This window comes from Colossoma macropomum, unplaced genomic scaffold (assembly GCF_904425465.1).
Source record: "Colossoma macropomum unplaced genomic scaffold, Colossoma_macropomum, whole genome shotgun sequence".
Classification (NCBI taxonomy): Eukaryota; Metazoa; Chordata; class Actinopteri; order Characiformes; family Serrasalmidae; genus Colossoma; species Colossoma macropomum.
In genome coordinates, this window is record NW_023494786.1 from 13272928 (window position 1) to 13290093 (window position 17166).

At 42.2% G+C, this 17166-nt stretch overlaps 1 protein-coding gene across 3 annotated transcripts in view; it reads left to right on the forward strand.

Moving 5' to 3' along the window:
• The first annotated feature begins 225 nt into the window (after window positions 1–225).
• The window catches only part of tpst1 (tyrosylprotein sulfotransferase 1), a 57070-nt gene continuing 40129 nt past the window's right edge, over window positions 226–17166 (forward strand). Inside the window, exons 1-3 of one of the 3 annotated variants that reach the window (XM_036561140.1) lie at window positions 226–548; window positions 2503–2556; window positions 10523–11557. In XM_036561140.1, coding sequence (XP_036417033.1) covers window positions 10725–11557 — 833 coding nt within the window. In that variant the 5' untranslated portion in view covers window positions 226–548; window positions 2503–2556; window positions 10523–10724. The remainder of the gene's footprint in view (window positions 549–2502; window positions 2557–10522; window positions 11558–17166) is intronic. The other 2 variants (XM_036561134.1, XM_036561145.1) reach the window with 2 other exon arrangements.

A 17166-nucleotide genomic window follows, 5' to 3' on the forward strand; every position in this document is an offset into this window, starting at 1 on the left:
CTTTAACCCGAGCCGCACCGTGAGCCTACCTTACAAAACTCAGCCGGAGAGGGCGGAGCTTAGCGTTACCCTCAGCGTCTAAGCCAATCAGCGACGTGGAGACCGCAGCGATCGGCGATCCTCGAGCCAATCAGATGTTAACTAGCGGCCGTGGAACGTGGTTGCCAGATTGAGGTTATTATCGTTATCAGTAGAGCCGTTTTTTCAAGAATAGGGCGCGAGGTTTTATTGCTAGTACCGTTCAGCTCCCTAACGTGATTATCAATAAAGTCCGTGCTTTTTCCTGTTGACGTTAAAGACGGAACATTAGCCATGCCACAGCCTGACTGCGAAAAAGGGATTTGTTGAATCTGGCAACCCAGTAATATGACGCGCATTCTGTGTGATACAGTTGTGGTGAAAGCAGCGTCGAGTCGATTTCACTGTCGCATTTTTATGCGCCGAACAGAGCGATAAACGACGGGAATGTGTGCACACTGGTGTCCTGCGGCTCAGAAGGACAGCTTGGACAGCTAATCTCCTCTCCCGGGACGGCTCTTCTGGATTAGGTGCGTTCCTCTACAGCGCTGCGAGGCAGGAGCGGAGTGAGTGGTAATGGCACGATGTGAGAGACGCTCCTCTTCGGGTTCTCCGCCGTTAAAGCAGCGTTAGCAGCGTGTACAACTTCAGCTCACTTCGCCCTCAGCGGGTTTGGAGACTGCTCTCTGCCCGGGGCTGGTATTTAGTTCATACCTCGTTCGTGAGTGCAGCTCGTGTGGATCTGGGTCGGAAATTAAGGAGGCAGACTGGGCATATGTGCCACCGTTGAAGGCAGAAGAAGCGCGTGCGTTAAGCTACGCTGTGTGTCAGTTTACAGAATATGAACAGAACATAGTGGGATGTAATCAGGGATGTGTTAGTTAACGCTAATGCTCTGAAACGTTAGAGAAACGGCTCCTCACCTCTCCTGTCTCTCCTGTGGCTGCTGGTTATGTAAACAGGAGAGGGCTCGTACAGCAATCAGGAGAAAGAGAATTTATTACATTAACGTGGCTTATAAACGACATAAAATGACTTAAATGGCACAGATCATGTATATACAGATGATACAGTGTATTTCTAGCCTAACGCTTATGTATGTCTATGGCCAGCTGCAGTGTTTCATATTCATCAGCTTTCTTAACAGCAGAATGGTGCCATTGACAAGCAATGCACAGAAATACTGAAATAGATGGATATTTTACCCACAACCCACTGAAATGTAGTTATGATTTATAATCTGCTAAAAATATAGATATCATAGTAATTTGATATTTACATCTGTCATATGGTAGAAAACATTGAGCCTCATTCTCCAGTGTCTTTCTTAATTTTTTCTTGAGAAGTTTTTTCTTAATTTTTTAAGAAAGGTCCTACAGAGGTCCTCCAAAGGTCCTACAAAAGTTTACATCAGATTCATGACGCAGAATTGTTGTCACCTTTGTACTCTTGAGTGTGTGTAGATTCTGTTCTTACCTAAGAACAAACCCCAAATAAGAAAACACTGGTAAAGTTCAGAATCATGAAAACTGCATTAGTGGGTTTTAAGAGGAAATGTTTTCTAATGAACTGTTGGTCAATGAGGACCATTATTCTAACATCTTGGAGAAGTTTTAATATACTGTTGTAACTCTTGTGTTTGTATTGATGCTGGAATATGAATTTCCTGATACACTGGTTTCGTTTCCTCATAAGCTACATATGGTAATCAGGGGTGACTCAGTCTACACAGGATACAGAATGGACAGAGCATGGACAGCACAGTTGTGGCCGTTTTCTGGAGATGCATGTTCTGTAGCCTTTGTGTCACTCTGTGTCATCATCCCACAGTTGGCGTGTGAAAGTGATGAATGAAACGGTCAGTATCACCCTCCTCAGTCGTGCTTCGCCGTCGACGCCTCATTTTCTTCCTCTCGAACTTTGAATGAATCGTGATTTTTCTTTTGTAGGAAAGTGAATTACCTACCTGTGTTTAATTACGCAGCTGGTTCTCAGTTAGTCAGCAGGAAATAATCAGGATTGTAACAGTAAATTATTTAGCACTGTTGTATTTAGAATGTCTTTCACATGTCAGTTGAGCCACCACTCTAACTAATGGACCTTCATGTGAAAGTAGTCCAATGGTAGATTTGAGCTGTTTGTTTAGAGCACTGAGCTGGACTTTAGACCTGCAGGAAAACAAATGCTAATACCGGTCCGTCTTTACTACAGGAGACTAAGCAGTGCTGTTATTTCACTCTAAAAGTTCCGTTTTATTGGACCTATTGGATCAGCTTCTTTTGTGTTATAACTCTGTACAAAAGAAAACAGGGTCACTCTGTTCAGCATTGCGAAGCGTGTCATGGTTTGACTCCCGATCAACTCGTTTCGCCCGAGTCCAGCCACTCACTCAATATTTTCCCATTAGTGACGGCTGTGCTGACCAGGCCGCGAGGCCGCTAGAAGGCACTGGTGATTGATCTGTTCTGTTTCGTGCGTTTCCAGCTGCTGCAAATCTGATGCTGTGCAATGATGAAGATTACAGGTGACATTTTGCAAGTAAGGATAAATACAAACTTGTATTTTGTACTGTGGTGTGGTGAAAGTTTTGTAAAGCATAGTGTAAAATAGTGTAAAATCTTTGTTTAACTTTAAAAAAGAGTGTTCTGTTAAACACCCAGCACTGTTTGAATAAAAAAAAAACAAAAAAAAAAAACAAGAAAATACAATGAAACATTGCTGGTCAGGCCTCTCAGAGATCTGTCTGGGCGTGGTCTAGTATGCTAATGAGCATACTTTATTGATATTCCTCTGTCCGGCACTCTCAGCCTGCTTTACTTATGCACTAAACACAATAGCGCGAGCGAAACAGGGAGAAATGAGTACACAAACAGATTCTGCATAAGCAGGTGATCCATGGCTCACCGAAACACCGTGCTTTGTGTGGTGATGCTTTAAAGAAGGTACATTTCTTATTCACTGCTAGTTGTGCATTCAGAGAATGCACACATATGGAATGCTTGCATGGCCAGTTGGACGACCGAATGAGTTAACAGACAGCAGACAGACTTGCTCAGTAGCTCGGTTCTTCTTGCCTGGTTAGCTTTCACTTGTTTGTTAGCCTTTTCTCAGACTTGAATAGAAAGAGAGAGCGTTTTCGTGAAGCTGTGTGTGTGGAAAAAGCCACATCTGCTGAGTGATTGGTGAAGGTAAAGCTTACACACGCTGTACTCATGATTAGAACCGCCCAGTTTACACCGAGTGTAAGAAATCCTAGTCAGTCACTTATTGTACATAGGAATTCATAGGACATACTTTGTACGTGTGTATTGTGCGTGCAAGTCAAGATCAAGTTTAATCCACTTAAAAAGAAAACATGGATTTAGGTTGTTTCAGACTTTAAATTTTATATATGTCTTAATACCTACACAGTATTCTTAGTGTCAACCGAACCCTCCAATCGAGGGCCCTATTGCTGTCAATAAAGCAGTAAAAATTAAATTAAAATTACTCCAAAAATACAGAACATAGCTGTCAAAAAATGAATGTTGTCATAACAAGATCCCCAAATGCATGTCAAAGAATGTGTCACGACTGGAAAAATAACACCTCTGACATTATGCGTCTGACCGAGGCTTAGTCATATGGCATCATGCAGAGTTGTTTATGATCCTCGACACTGCAGAGCATGAAGTGTCTCACTGTAATTAAACAAAGATGCTAGCCTTCATCTAAGCCAGTGGTGTGGGCTGCTTGACAAAGCCAGTGTGTTTAATTAGCCCTTTTTGTTCGGGCTTCAGTTTTAGTACATTAGGATGTGTGCATGTCTTTATCAGTGTATGGGGGTCTGTCTTCAGTGTTCTTAATTAGAGATAGCACCGATCTGATACCAGGTTTCGTTTTGGGCTGATATCAGCAGAAAATGCTAGATCAGATATCAGAGGGTAAAATCTGATCGTGTAAAAAGTCTAGCCTGAAATAGCACACACTCACACTGTGTGATGTGATGCCGTTAGCTGTGGATTTCATCCTGTGGGGTCGTAGAGCGTTTGAGCAGTTTGAGCACAATAGTCTAATTTCAGATGCTTATTAGGGATGTGCATGGGAATCACTGAAATCACTATTCGAGTACTCAGTGCACTTTATCATGGGAAGACATTTGAAAATAACTGTTACATGTGAAAGATTTTGCTCAGAAAGTTTTGCTTGAGTTTTACTACTCCAAAATTCAAGGGTGTAACAGTGGGTGTGTTGCCAAGGATGCATCGTTAAGGACGTGAAGGCAGAGATAGCGGCTTTTATCAAATAGGCTAGGCAGGTGTTAACTTTAGGTCCAAAAATGGCTAGAATATTTTTTTTTTGACAGGACAAACTTAAAACGTTAGTGTTAGGGATGTGCATTACGACTAATTTTGATATTCAAGAAACCACAAAATTTAATGAGTGGATATCCGGTTAACTGTGGGAAAGAGCAGAGGGACATAAAAACAGCCAAAATAAAAGGAACAGGGGTTTCAGTGTTAGAATACCGTTACCACGAACAGTCCTTAAGCATCCGTGTGTATCCCTATGTGGCATATTATCTACTGAAGAGGAAAAAACACCTATAGAAGATGACAAGTCTGCTTCAGCATCCAGTGTTGTATTGGTTAGCTGTAGTTTTAGCCCGTTAGCTTCTCTGAGACGGTCTCTGTTCTGTTGCTCATCCAGCACGAAAACCTAATGAAATAACCGAATTTCATAAAACAGTACATTTTGGTGCAACACCAGTGCTGTCACCCTAAAAAGGTAAGCCACAGCTCTATATTAATTTCAGCCCAAATCTGTTTTGTTCTTCTGGATACGCAAATATCAAAATTAATCACAATAACGCACATCCCTGATACTCATTTGAAGTGAACTGCTTTAAGAAAATTGGTGATTGGTATCAGCTGATACTCAGGTTTTTAATATCTTTATTGGTATCAGAGAAGAGTATTGTGTCTTTCTGTAACGGCTGAACCCTGCATGGACAGCCTGTTCTCAGTAGGGGTGAGAATTTTACTGATTGCAAGACTTTGTCCTATTCCCTAACCTTCAGAAGTACATTGCAACCTGAATGAAGAGCCACAGGTCTGCTTATTTCTCATATTATATATTTTCATAAGGTATAGAACCCATGGAGTAGAATATATGGAGTGGTTAGAAGCAATGTGTAAGACTTGTTTACATTTGAATATGCCCTTGCTGCGTTTGAGGGCAAAGTGTGTAAACCCATAGTTCCTTAATGGCTTTCTTGTGCAAGTATCGCTGAAATGGTCTGTGCCAAGCTCTGACAGATAAGTGCATTAACCTGCACATTAACCATGATTCAGGAGAATAGTGGTAAGATAAGCAGTCAGTACGTTAGTGGTGGTATCCAGTGTGTCGTTGGTGCTGACTCAGAAACTCTAAGCTCATATGTCAAACCTGTTAAATGACTGTGTTGTCTTACTTGTTTTTTTAACAATACGTCTTGTGCTCTTAGCTCTCAAGTCAATGTCAGCTTGAAAAAAGCATACAAAGGTCTAACTAATGTACCATGTGGCTATGGGGCTTGGTGTCATTCGGGGTCTTTGCTTTGCTGCTTTGGAATGAACCTCCCAAGGAGAGACCAGTGTTTTGTTTTGTGGGAAGATGAGCTCTTCAGAGTAGACCTCTATGACTAGGCCTGTTACCCTCATGAAATTTTTGCTGAATGCCTCGATTCATACAGACACCCACAGAAACTAATGTGGAACAATCTAAGATCAGTATTGCGAAATAACACATAACAACTCATATACTGTGCAGCTTTACTCCATTTCTCAGTAGTGAGTCAAAGATGGGGCATTTAAAAGGCATCCCATTTGGCAAAAAATGATTAATGGGAAACATAGTGGATGTGTGGAAGACTTGAGATCAGGGGGGAGGAGGTTGAACGCTGTGACTGTCTGCTACGGAACTTAAGACTGGGGGATATGGAGTGGATTAGCCCAGTTTCCCTCATGCAGCATTCTTTCTGGTTGGTTGAGTCACATCTGTAATATGTCAAAGCCTGTCCTGATAATGGTACACCAAATACCAGCAGCAGATACCTTCCCGTCAAAGTAATGGGAAGAACTGAAGCAGCAGGATGTTACGTCCAGTCTAGAAACAAGATAGAAGAATCTGTTTCCTCTTTGCTTGAACTCCCCCTCCCCCATTTTTTGTAAAAGACAGGGGAGACCCTTCACATGTCTGTCAAGCCTCACTGGAGTGCTCATTATTAAGTGTTAATGTGGTCTGGTTGGCCCATAGAGATTTCCCAAACAGATCAATGAGCAATCCAATGGAGGATATCTATAACAGAAGTGAGGAAGTGCTGTTAATTTAATACCAACACGTTCTTGATTTCAGTTTCGCCATGATGAAATATGAGACCAAACATTGCTTAACCACAGTAGTAAATCAGTTGTAAGGCCTTCTGAGTTGGTTCCTCTTCATGGATATCCAAAAACGTGCATGTGGATGAAAGTGATCACCCTCATTTAGTTATTTTCCAGTTTCGTTTAATAGAAAATTACACAGAAGCCCCAACAACTGAATATAATATTATTTTTTAAATATTTAATCTGTCCACCATTTGCTGTTATTACAGCTTCCATTCTTTTTGGAGGACTTGCTTTCAGCTTTTTAAAGAAATCTGCAGGGATATTTTTAAGTTCAGTCTTAGGAGTTGGGTTGCATTTTCTACTTCTCATGATCCAAGTAATCCCGAACACATTCAGTGATATTGAGGTCTGGACTCTGGGGTGGTCAGTCCATTGTTCTGAGAACACCAGCAGCTTCTTTGTTTTATTTCCAAGTTTTTGTTTCTTTTTTGTCTGTTTCCTTTTCTCAGTAAGAGCTTCTTGACAGCTACACATCCTTCCAGACTCATTGTGTTGAGTTGTCTTCTCACAGTGGAAGGATGGAACAAACAAACTGTAGATTTTTCAGATCTGAAGTAAGAGTGGAGCTTGATTTTCTCCTCTCTGTCAAAGATAAAAGCTTTAAGTCCTGTTTATCTGATGGTGACAGTTTTGGTGGTCTACCAGGTCTCGAACGGTAGTTTGGAGTCCCATTTTCTTTATATCTTTGTCATTTTTCTCCAAAAGTTTTTCACTCATTGTTCTTTGACTTCCCTCTTCTTTATGCAGGTACATTATCTAACATCTAATCGCCTCAGAAATATCTTCTAAAAATGAATAATTTGTACCAAAAGACTGTGTTATTTGGATATTAGTTAAATGAAGGCTGGTCTCTGACATTTGCACAGAACTGTAGGCACAGAAAGACTATTTCTTGACTGTTTTGTAATTTGAATGTTTTTTGTCTGCATGTTACAGAAATTCAAACAAAGACTCACAGTATAACGTAACAAAATGTTCATTTTGTATCCAACCAGTCACTGTTTGTAGTAGTTTTGCATATTGTTTGTTTGTCTCTTGCTGCTTCAGCTCCCACTCAGTATGCATTTCCTCTACTGATCAGGAAAAGAGATCTGACATGTAGGGTGTTTTGATGTTTTGGTAGTTTTATATAATGGTATGGGTTTTGTACCCAGGCCATTTCGCTATTAAGAGAAGTTAGGGGCTTCATCTCTTTAGATGAGAATCTACTGTGTTTGCTGGGACAGATGTTCTTCAGTGGTGGTGAGCTGGTGTGTATGAGGATTTTGGTAAACGGAATCCGTGCTCTCTTATGTCAGCAGCAATAGCCTGTGGCTGAGAAATCGCTCAAGCTCAAGGCCCCACTCCATCAAACTCAGGTTTCCTTAACATGTCATATCTGTGAAGACCTTCAGTGTTGTTCTTTACGGCTTTCCTATCCAAAATAGTTGATATAATCTTGGGGCTTTTTTTTTATAAGAGGAACAGATCTGTCAGTGAACCAAGCCCAATAAATGCCTTGAGATTAAATCGTTCCCAACTTTCTCTGGTTGCCTTTTGTCATGCTTGATCTCTTTGAATAGACAGCAGCAGCTGTACTGTGTGTCTTCTCAGCTTTTTTGTTACTGGCCAGTGAGAATTGGTAAGATGTCAGAAGCGGTGTGAGGAGCGGATGCCTGCCATTCCTGATGGATTGCAGTAATTCCTCCAGTGTTTGTAAAACGGCAAGTAAAAGGGATGCAGTTTGTTCCAGCGTTTCATCGTGTTTAGCGTAGGTGTTGTCCTTGACCATGTCTGAACTGAACTCCTCCCACTTCTTTGGCTTTTAGTGATGTCAGCTTGCTTTCTCTCTCTTTCTCTTAGGGCTATGGAGGAAAAGAAATAATGAACAGTATGTAACTGTGTCATTTGAGTACGTTCCAGCCCTAAACTAGCATCTGTTATTTTATTTGTCATGGTATGCAGTATACTGTAGCACAGCATTGTGTTCCTCAGGTTTAGTGTAATTTTTGACTTTTGTCCATGCACCCAGCATGCATTAGCATTACACAAATGCACCGTACAGCTGTTGGGAACCGCCTTAAAGCAAGAAAGAAATCCTGACTGCTTGTGAAGCCGCTGATGTAGAGGCTAATAAAAACAGACATGATGTTCGGCTTCCTCGCAGTAGCATTAGCTATCTGTCTTCCTTCCGTGTTACCCAGCCAGCGGGAAAACAACATTTCAAACAGCCTGCCCTCAAGTATCCACCTCAAAGCATTTGTAATTTTCCTCCCACCTTTAAGATACATCATCAGAAGGGAGGTTTGCTAGTCGTTAAACCAGAAAATCCTGCTCTAGAGCAGAGGTGCCCAAACCTTTTGCCTAAACAATGTTTGTGGTGAGCCCGAGGGCCAAAAATACAGAATGATATACAAATAAAGAAGGCACGAAGGTTTCAAATGTGGTTTTAAACATGTATTTATTAATATTACACTGTATTTTGCTACTAAAATACTATATATTTTAAAAAGGAAAATAAGAATGTAAGTTATAGTGCATATAGTATAAAAACGTTCATTTTTTCATTGACTAAGGAGGTGTTAGGGTAATTGTATGGCCAAATCAGTAGAATCTTTACATGATATGCAAAACAATCCATCGAAAGGTTCTATAGGGAACCAAAAGTGGTCCTTCTAGGGCTTTGCTCCAAAGAATGGAAGTACTTCAACAAAACTACTTAATTTATTCAAGGCACTCTTTTCATTTCATTACATTACGTTACATGTTTAATAAACACATTCAGACTCAGAGACTGTTCAGAGAAAATGTGCGTGCTATATCAGAAAGCAGGTTGCCTTATTTGAAATCCAGTCCACAATTCTAGGAGATCACTTCTCTGCTTATTGTAAATGACTGGGTAGCAGGAAGCATGCGGCTCCCAGCTGTGCAATGACCTGCTATGATTCCTTCCTCTTTCCGCCTTCCACCAGTATGTAGAAGCTCCGAGTTAAGGGCAGCGTGTGCCGGACTGATCGGCACTTTGGTCAGAGAATAGCACAGGAGGAAAACCTCAGGACACAACCATGTAGTCTGAGCCAGCACTGTGCGGTGGAGTTTTATGTGTGGTGCTTTCTGTGTTTAGTTAGACACTCTCTGTGTACCGCTCAGCAAATTAAAGACCTCAAGGTCATGCATCTCGTTGCTGCTGGAGATCTCTGAACTGTTGCTGGAGTTCGTACTGAGAACACAAAGAGCAACTCTAGATTGAAACACGAGGCAAATGACTGAAACCTGACCCGATCAGTGTCTCATATCAGAATGGTATCTCTTTCTCATGGATCTCTCGGAAGAATCCAATTCTGCTTATTGCTCAATATGCTGAACTTTGATATGCAGTCGGTCCATTACTGGCATATCAACCGCTCATTTTCATTTGAGTGTTTATGGAATTCGTTGAATGTTTTAATTATGAACGAGTCAGAGTTTTAGAATTTTCAAATGGTCGTTAAAGTTTAAAAAATCAGGTAGCAGATTTGAATTTTTGATAAGGAATTTAGCTTCTCCTGAATGTTATACGCGTTCATATTTAAGAACCATGAGAAGTCTGAAATCTATACTCCACCAGAGGGCAGTGTAGAGCCAGCGATTTATGTTTTGGTCAGAGGTTCTAATCCGTTACATCAAATGAATGAAACATAAAAAGAATACCGAATGAGAAACACTGCGCTGCATAACTCATGATACAAAGTGTAGCTATGCCAGATAGGAAGTGTTGCAGAAAAGCGATAATAAACATGGAGCTCGTTTCACACTCCACTTGTGTAGATTTAATGGAATAAAACTTGCAACATCCTTTAGTCAATTAGCATGTTTGGTGTCAGCTACCTAAGTCTTCACAAATTCGCTGTTTTCCTGTTACGAGGTGATAAGTTAGCCTAGTAATGAGGTAAAAATGGACATTGTAAATGGACTGAGTGTAACTTTAAGGCCAAATGTCACATACTCTGGATTTTGTAGTCTGGGTTTCATATAGTAAAGTTCTACATGCCCTGTGGCAAAGGTGTGTATTTTTGGGCAATATAAAGTTAAATTATGGAGTGGATTACCAAGACTTGTTCTGGTTTTTCTTTCAGGCCTGATGGAGCTGGGCACTCAACAAGAGCTGCACGCAGCTGATCCTGATCTTCACTCGTCCTCCGCCAGGGAGTGGTGAAGGGTGTCTTCCTCTTCCCTTTCCCCTCCCCTCGTCCGACATCATCCCCTTTCCAACCTGCCCCACTCCCTCTTCTACAGCCCTCACCCAGCCCGCCCCTGGCTCCTCTGCTTGCCCCTGAGATGATTGGCAAGCTGAAGCAGAACCTGCTGGTGGCCTGCTTGGTCATCAGCTCGGTCACAGTCTTCTACTTGGGAAGGCATGCTATGGAGTGCCACCAGCGTATCGAAGAGCGCAGCCAGCCGCTGCTGGGCAGCCTGCATGCCACGCTCCGCACAGGCAACAACCTCAGTAGTCCCTTCGTTTACAACAAGGACATGCCCCTCATCTTCATCGGTGGCGTGCCTCGCAGTGGCACTACGCTCATGAGAGCCATGCTGGACGCCCACCCAGAGGTTCGCTGTGGCGAAGAGACGCGCGTCATTCCTCGCATCCTGGCCATGAAGCAGATGTGGAGCCGCTCAGGGCGGGAAAAGATGAGACTAGACGAGGCCGGGGTCACCGATGAGGTGCTGGACTCGGCCATGCAGGCTTTTCTCCTTGAGATCATCGTGAAGCACGGTGAACCAGCCACCTACTTGTGCAACAAAGACCCCTTTGCCCTCAAGTCCCTCACGTACCTAGCTAAGATCTTCCCCCGCGCCAAGTTCATCCTCATGATCCGCGACGGTCGGGCCTCCGTCCACTCCATGATCTCCCGCAAGGTGACCATTGCCGGCTTTGACTTGAACAGCTACCGGGATTGCCTCACCAAGTGGAACCGGGCCATAGAGACCATGTACACGCAGTGCCTGGAGGCAGCAGACAAGTGCCTACCCGTGCACTACGAGCAGCTTGTCCTGCACCCGGAGAAGTGGATGAGGACACTGCTGAAATTCCTCAACATTCCTTGGAATGAGGCCGTCCTGCATCATGAGGAGCTCATCGGGAAAGCAGGAGGCGTTTCGCTGTCCAAGTAAGTGGCCGATGACCCATACTAAGCCTTCTGCAGTTAAGTAAGGGGCAGCTAAGAAAGCCGGGGTTTTCCTTCCCTGCAGAACGCCTATATACGAGGTCACAAGTTGTATTATGCGCTGAATTAATTGAATAACAAGGCATGATTGTTTTGCTGTCTTGCAGTCCAGAGTAGAAAGCTAAAACACAACCCAGCAGCTTCCTACCTCTGGGCATTAATGCCTCTGAGGCCCACTGAGCTGTCTGGCTCATTTTAGCTCTTTCTTCCCTTAACGTATTTAGTTAAGGTCCCCAGCTGCTGTTCTCTCCGAGGCTTTTGCATCTGGTGTCCTTAAATAGCCCTGCCTCTGTCGTGGAACATCCAAACTTATGCGCTGTTTGCGTGTGTGTACTTTCTGGCTAGTAGATAACAAATTGAGAGGCAAATGCTGAAGTGCTCTGTTTACAAGATCGGGTATTACCTAATTGTTTCCTGTTAGAGCTTTTAAGATGTGGTGAGTGCTAATGACTGGTGAATAAGTGTAGGTGTGTGAGGCAGGCTAAATGAATGGGCTGGGTTGACTCAGCCACATTCCTGCTACTATAAAACATGTTGGTACTGGACCTCGATAGTGCATTTGCCAAGGCGAAAAATAATAATAAGTACTGTACTTACAGAAATAACATCTGACCACCATCATTCATTTGTGATGGTCACTAAGCAAATGGTTTTCATTGAAAGTTTTCTTTTCCTCATAGGGTTCAGTTTTAAGGATGGAGTTTGTATTTTTTATATCCAGTAACTATAACTGTAGTTTTCTCTGGTAAACAAAAAGAAATTTATAGGCTAACACATTGCCTTCAGAATTCTTTGAAGAATTCTTCTTAGAAGTAAGTGGAGTCACACTCTGTAACCACATGGCACTGCTTGAGCCCCTCTACATATCCCAAAGAAATTTCTGGCTGGATAACATCTCAAGATGGGAACACAACATTGTTATTAAAAAGTGTACAGGCAGAAAGGCCTATCCTGTTTCATTATTTTAACTTGTTTAGGCCTGTGGCTCAAGCCTCAAACCTAGTGCTGGGCGATTATTGATGAGACACCATGTCACAGTACATTCCAAAATACGTCTTAGTATCACAGTCTGCATTAATAACATTACTTAGTTTACAATAATAAAGTTAATAACTCATGCTGCCTGGGTACTTCTGATGTACTTCTGATGAACATGTTATGTATGATATATATATATATATTTTATAGTGCCTATTGCTATGAGCAGTATGTCATAGATATAAAGCTCATTATCTTTCAAATGTAGAACTGAGAAGTAATACCATAGTATACTAGTACACACATGTATAACTGATTTATAAAATGTAAAACGATATGATATGATATGATATGACGTAATTCCACTTTCTAGAGGCTTGTCTGCAAAGTTGGCCCGCTGAAGCTCTGCTGTAGGCGCACATAACTCATTCCGAACACGTTCGAGGTCCTACAGAGGCAGTGTGGGTCCTGCACACACAGGTCACGTTTGTCTGGCTAGAGTGAGAAAAATTAAATCACTGAGTACAGTGAGCTTTTGACTATCTGTGTTGTTAAACCTCCACTTGTACATTTCCTCTCGCTGTGGAAGCGACGGCAATGCTTTTTCATTCCGTCCCACGTCTCTCACAAAACCGAAAAGCATGTTTGATTGGATTTACTCAACACGGGGCGGGACACAGACACAGACTAGAGAAGTGCTGATTGGTTGTAAAATATATCATTTTAACCAATCCAGTAATGCTGTAGGCAGGGCATTGGGCCAGACTACAGAAGTGTGTTTTCTTGATCACTGTTGCATCAGATATCATTTGGAAAGATGCTGAGTATGAGCTCTGATTATCAGTCGACCTCCTTTTCAGAAGCACTGTCCAGCAGTTAGCCAGCTAGCTATAGGTTACTGATATAATGTTAGTGCTGCCAGCATTCAAAGCCTGAGTTCTCCAATGAAATGGTCCCCTAATCACTATACCCAACATTCAAAAATCTTGATCACCATAGTGAATGCTGTTTTAGGGAGCAGAATTGGTGATGGTAGTAAACGATTTTGAATCTACGCAGTCATACGGGTTTACGCATTACTGATCAGATTCCATCCCATAAACAGTATAAATGTCCTGCAGTCGGTCCACCCCCCAAAAAAGTGCACTGTATTGTGAATAGCGAACAGTTTCAAACACAGCTCTGCCAATTGTGTTCTCTGAAATGACCATTAGACGGCTTGTTCTCCATTTTGCACTCTTTACTCACTGAAAGTGGTCGAGTAGAGCAAAGTGGTCTCTTTTCCTGTGGGGGGCTCAAACATGTAGAGCTGAACTATATTGATTGGAGAGGTCACTCCACAGGAGCAGGGCTGTCTTCCTTGTATGGGAGACGGCACAGTCAATCATTGTGTTCTGACACGCCCACACAGTTAAGAATGGCTCGAATTTCTGGAACATTTATCTACTATTAAATTGTATAGATTTATATATACTTCTTGAATGTAACACTGATAAACGCTTTTTCCGTGGCATATCTTTACTACTAAACCAAAAATGTAAATATTTGAGATCATGTTGACAGGGGTTTATATTCCACCCCTTCAAAACCCACTAAGCAGTAGCGCTGATGGAGTATTACTAGACGATTAATTGTCAAATTCATTTCCAAATAAAGTGTGCTGCAGTAGACTGATTGAAACTGACCGGTTTCCTGGAAGAAATCTCTAGGGGTTGCCAACTGACCTTTGATCCTGTAACAGTGTCCTCCCACCATGAGAACAGCATCTAGGCAAAGGACCAAATATTCAAAGCAGATGTAAGCAACTGAGAACTGAGGAGAATGATACAACATCCGTATTGCGCATTTATTTCCTTCCCCCTGAAATTACGTGGAATGTGAAGTCCAGCTTTCAGCAAAATCTGCATGTAGCTTACTTGAGTGGCTTGTATAGCTCTTACTGGTAGGAAGGACTGGGATTGTGTGGATTAATGAGAACTTTGCTCATTGATTTTCATGACTCAAGCGGAGTAAACAATGACTTGGAACACCATCAGAGTATTTCAAAATATATGTATTCTGTCCTGTTTATTGTTGCACAGATATGAAAATTGCTGACTTATGCCAATAGCTGGTTATTTGGCAATGGAAAATGGTAAATAAAATGGCTATATTTATGTTGCACACATTATGATCTCTGGTTCCTATCACCACCACTATAAAGATATAAGAGTTGGTAGGTTTCTCTACACTGAACATTTAACATTAAATGTTTGTTTATATCTCAGCCATTGAATACTGTAAAAGTCAGTGGGATTCCCCTTTAAAATGAGCATCTAAACTCAGACACACTTCTACTGCACAGGAAAAGATACACAGCTAATGACATCACGTCACGTAGTGTGTATGTGAGCTATTTCAAGACAGACTTGTTACAGGATCAGACCGGATTCATTCTTTTTTCCTGCTAGCATTTGATTCCGCATTTTCTGCATTTTCTCATTGACACTGATATGCCTTCTCTGTTGAAAGGTAGAGATGTTCTTCTAATGTGCCTTTTTCGGTTACCACACTTTAATGTGCTGAGGGTGTGTGCTGTTTTATAGAAATCGTTTATATGAATCCCAGAGCAAAAAACTAATGTTTATTTTCACCAGGTGCATTGTGGATGTGCTCTCATCTCCCCCTTGCGCCCTGAGGCATGACTTGAGTGCTTGAGTGCTTCAAAAACCACTTAAAGAGTTTCAGTCAGGCTTGGTAAAATTAGCAAGGGTCCTTAAGTTCTGAGGGTCCCTGGTTCTGTTGTTTTAGCTCAGTAAAGGGTTGACTGAAAGCTTGGTGATCTTATAAAACCCATTGTGGTGTCAGTCCCAGACTGGTGGTCTGGTAAAAGCCATTGTGGGGATCACTTGTTCTCTCTCCCAACAGTCCCTGAGTTCCACCCTAACCCTGGGGAACTAGTAATAGCTCGATGGATTGGAAGGCTGTCTGGCTCTTCTGGTCTCCAGTGAGTGGCCCAGCACATGCATCTTATTCTTCAGCACATTAATTTCAATCAAATATTCATTAAAAGGGACCTTACGTGCAACCCTGAGCAGCAGACCAGCGCCGGACATACAGCACATTCAGACTGTGACGTCAGTAGTAGGTTGAGGGTCTCTGCTGCTACGCCTAGTAGGCAAGTAAAAATTTGGCTTTAAAGGGTCACTGTAGCCAAAATTAAATTTTACCATGTCTGTTGTAAACATGCTTATCACTTACAGTGGTGCTGCAGTAGTCTTTAGAGATTGTCTGCTACAACTAAAAGAGTAAGAAAACCCCTTGCTGATGGGAGGTGGGAGAAACTTTAGTTTTAGCTAGTTTTAGTTAGTTTTTTTTTCAGATAGCTGACGTAACTGCAAAGAAGCCAGATATCTCATTGTAGCCACGTAAGAGCAGTAACTGTCTTTAAATCATCACTAGAATGGAGAGAATGGATTACTTGAATGACTGAAATGACTCATCAGTTGAGGAGGACAGCTAGCTAAATGCTAAAGTTAGCAATGCAGGAAATCCTTGCTGGATTTCTGTCCAGATATCTTACCTCAGACTGGCTTCTTTTCTCTGGCAGAAAGGGAAAAAAACTCTCTAGTGTCCTCTAGTGTGCTGCATAAAGATAGAATTAATGCCACTATTGCCAGCTTTGTTGTATGTTTTAGCCTAAAGATAAGTGGCTAGGCTATCAGTCAAGATTGTTTGACACCACAGGGATTCGTAATGGTTGTATAGTGTTGGTGAAATGCATGCTGGGTAATGTAGTGAATGAACACTGATGAATGAAACAAAAATAAAAAAACATGAATTCTAGGCTGTCTATACTGATTTACTAAATATTAACAAACGTATTAAAAGCTCATTTTAGGCTAGAATGCTCCTTTAATGAGACTTTTAAAATGGAAATATTTATCTCTGACAGCTCCAAGCAGGTTGAGAACCACTGCTTTGTTGAATAAGACTTGTCACTTTCTTCATCTGCCAGAGATGCAGAAATGTGGAATGTGACGCATGTTTGGGATCAGTTGGGTGTGCTATTGAAGGATCAGATGAGTTGTAGCAGGATCCTGTCAAGTGTAAGTGAAACATGGTCTGTGGGACATGGATGGTATGAAGTAATGCCTGGCAGTCCTTTCAATCAGGAGAAATAATCTGCAACACACTGAGACCATCTGTAGTACTCCTGCCCAGGCTGGGCCTAAGAGGCACCTCTTCTTTTCACGCAAAGCAGTCAGCAGAACATGCCTGCTCTAGCCGTAATCGCACTGCAGTCCTCCAGGGGAACTAAGGCACCATAGCTCATTTCGGAGAAGGCAGTGATATGATTTTAGGTGGAGGGGGAGTGCCTGCAGGGCTTTAATGGCTGGTGATAAACACAGAACCCCACCCAAAATCCCAGAGGGTACTTGGAGAAAACAGTCCATTAAATTTGGCCCATAACACCTGCCAGAAGAGTGCTTCTTTCTGCTATGCACTCGCCCCATTGGCAGAAGGTCCCTGTCTGCGGGTGCCCATCAATCAGCTCACCACACCAGCCAGACCCAGAGGCTCTCTAAGCCAAG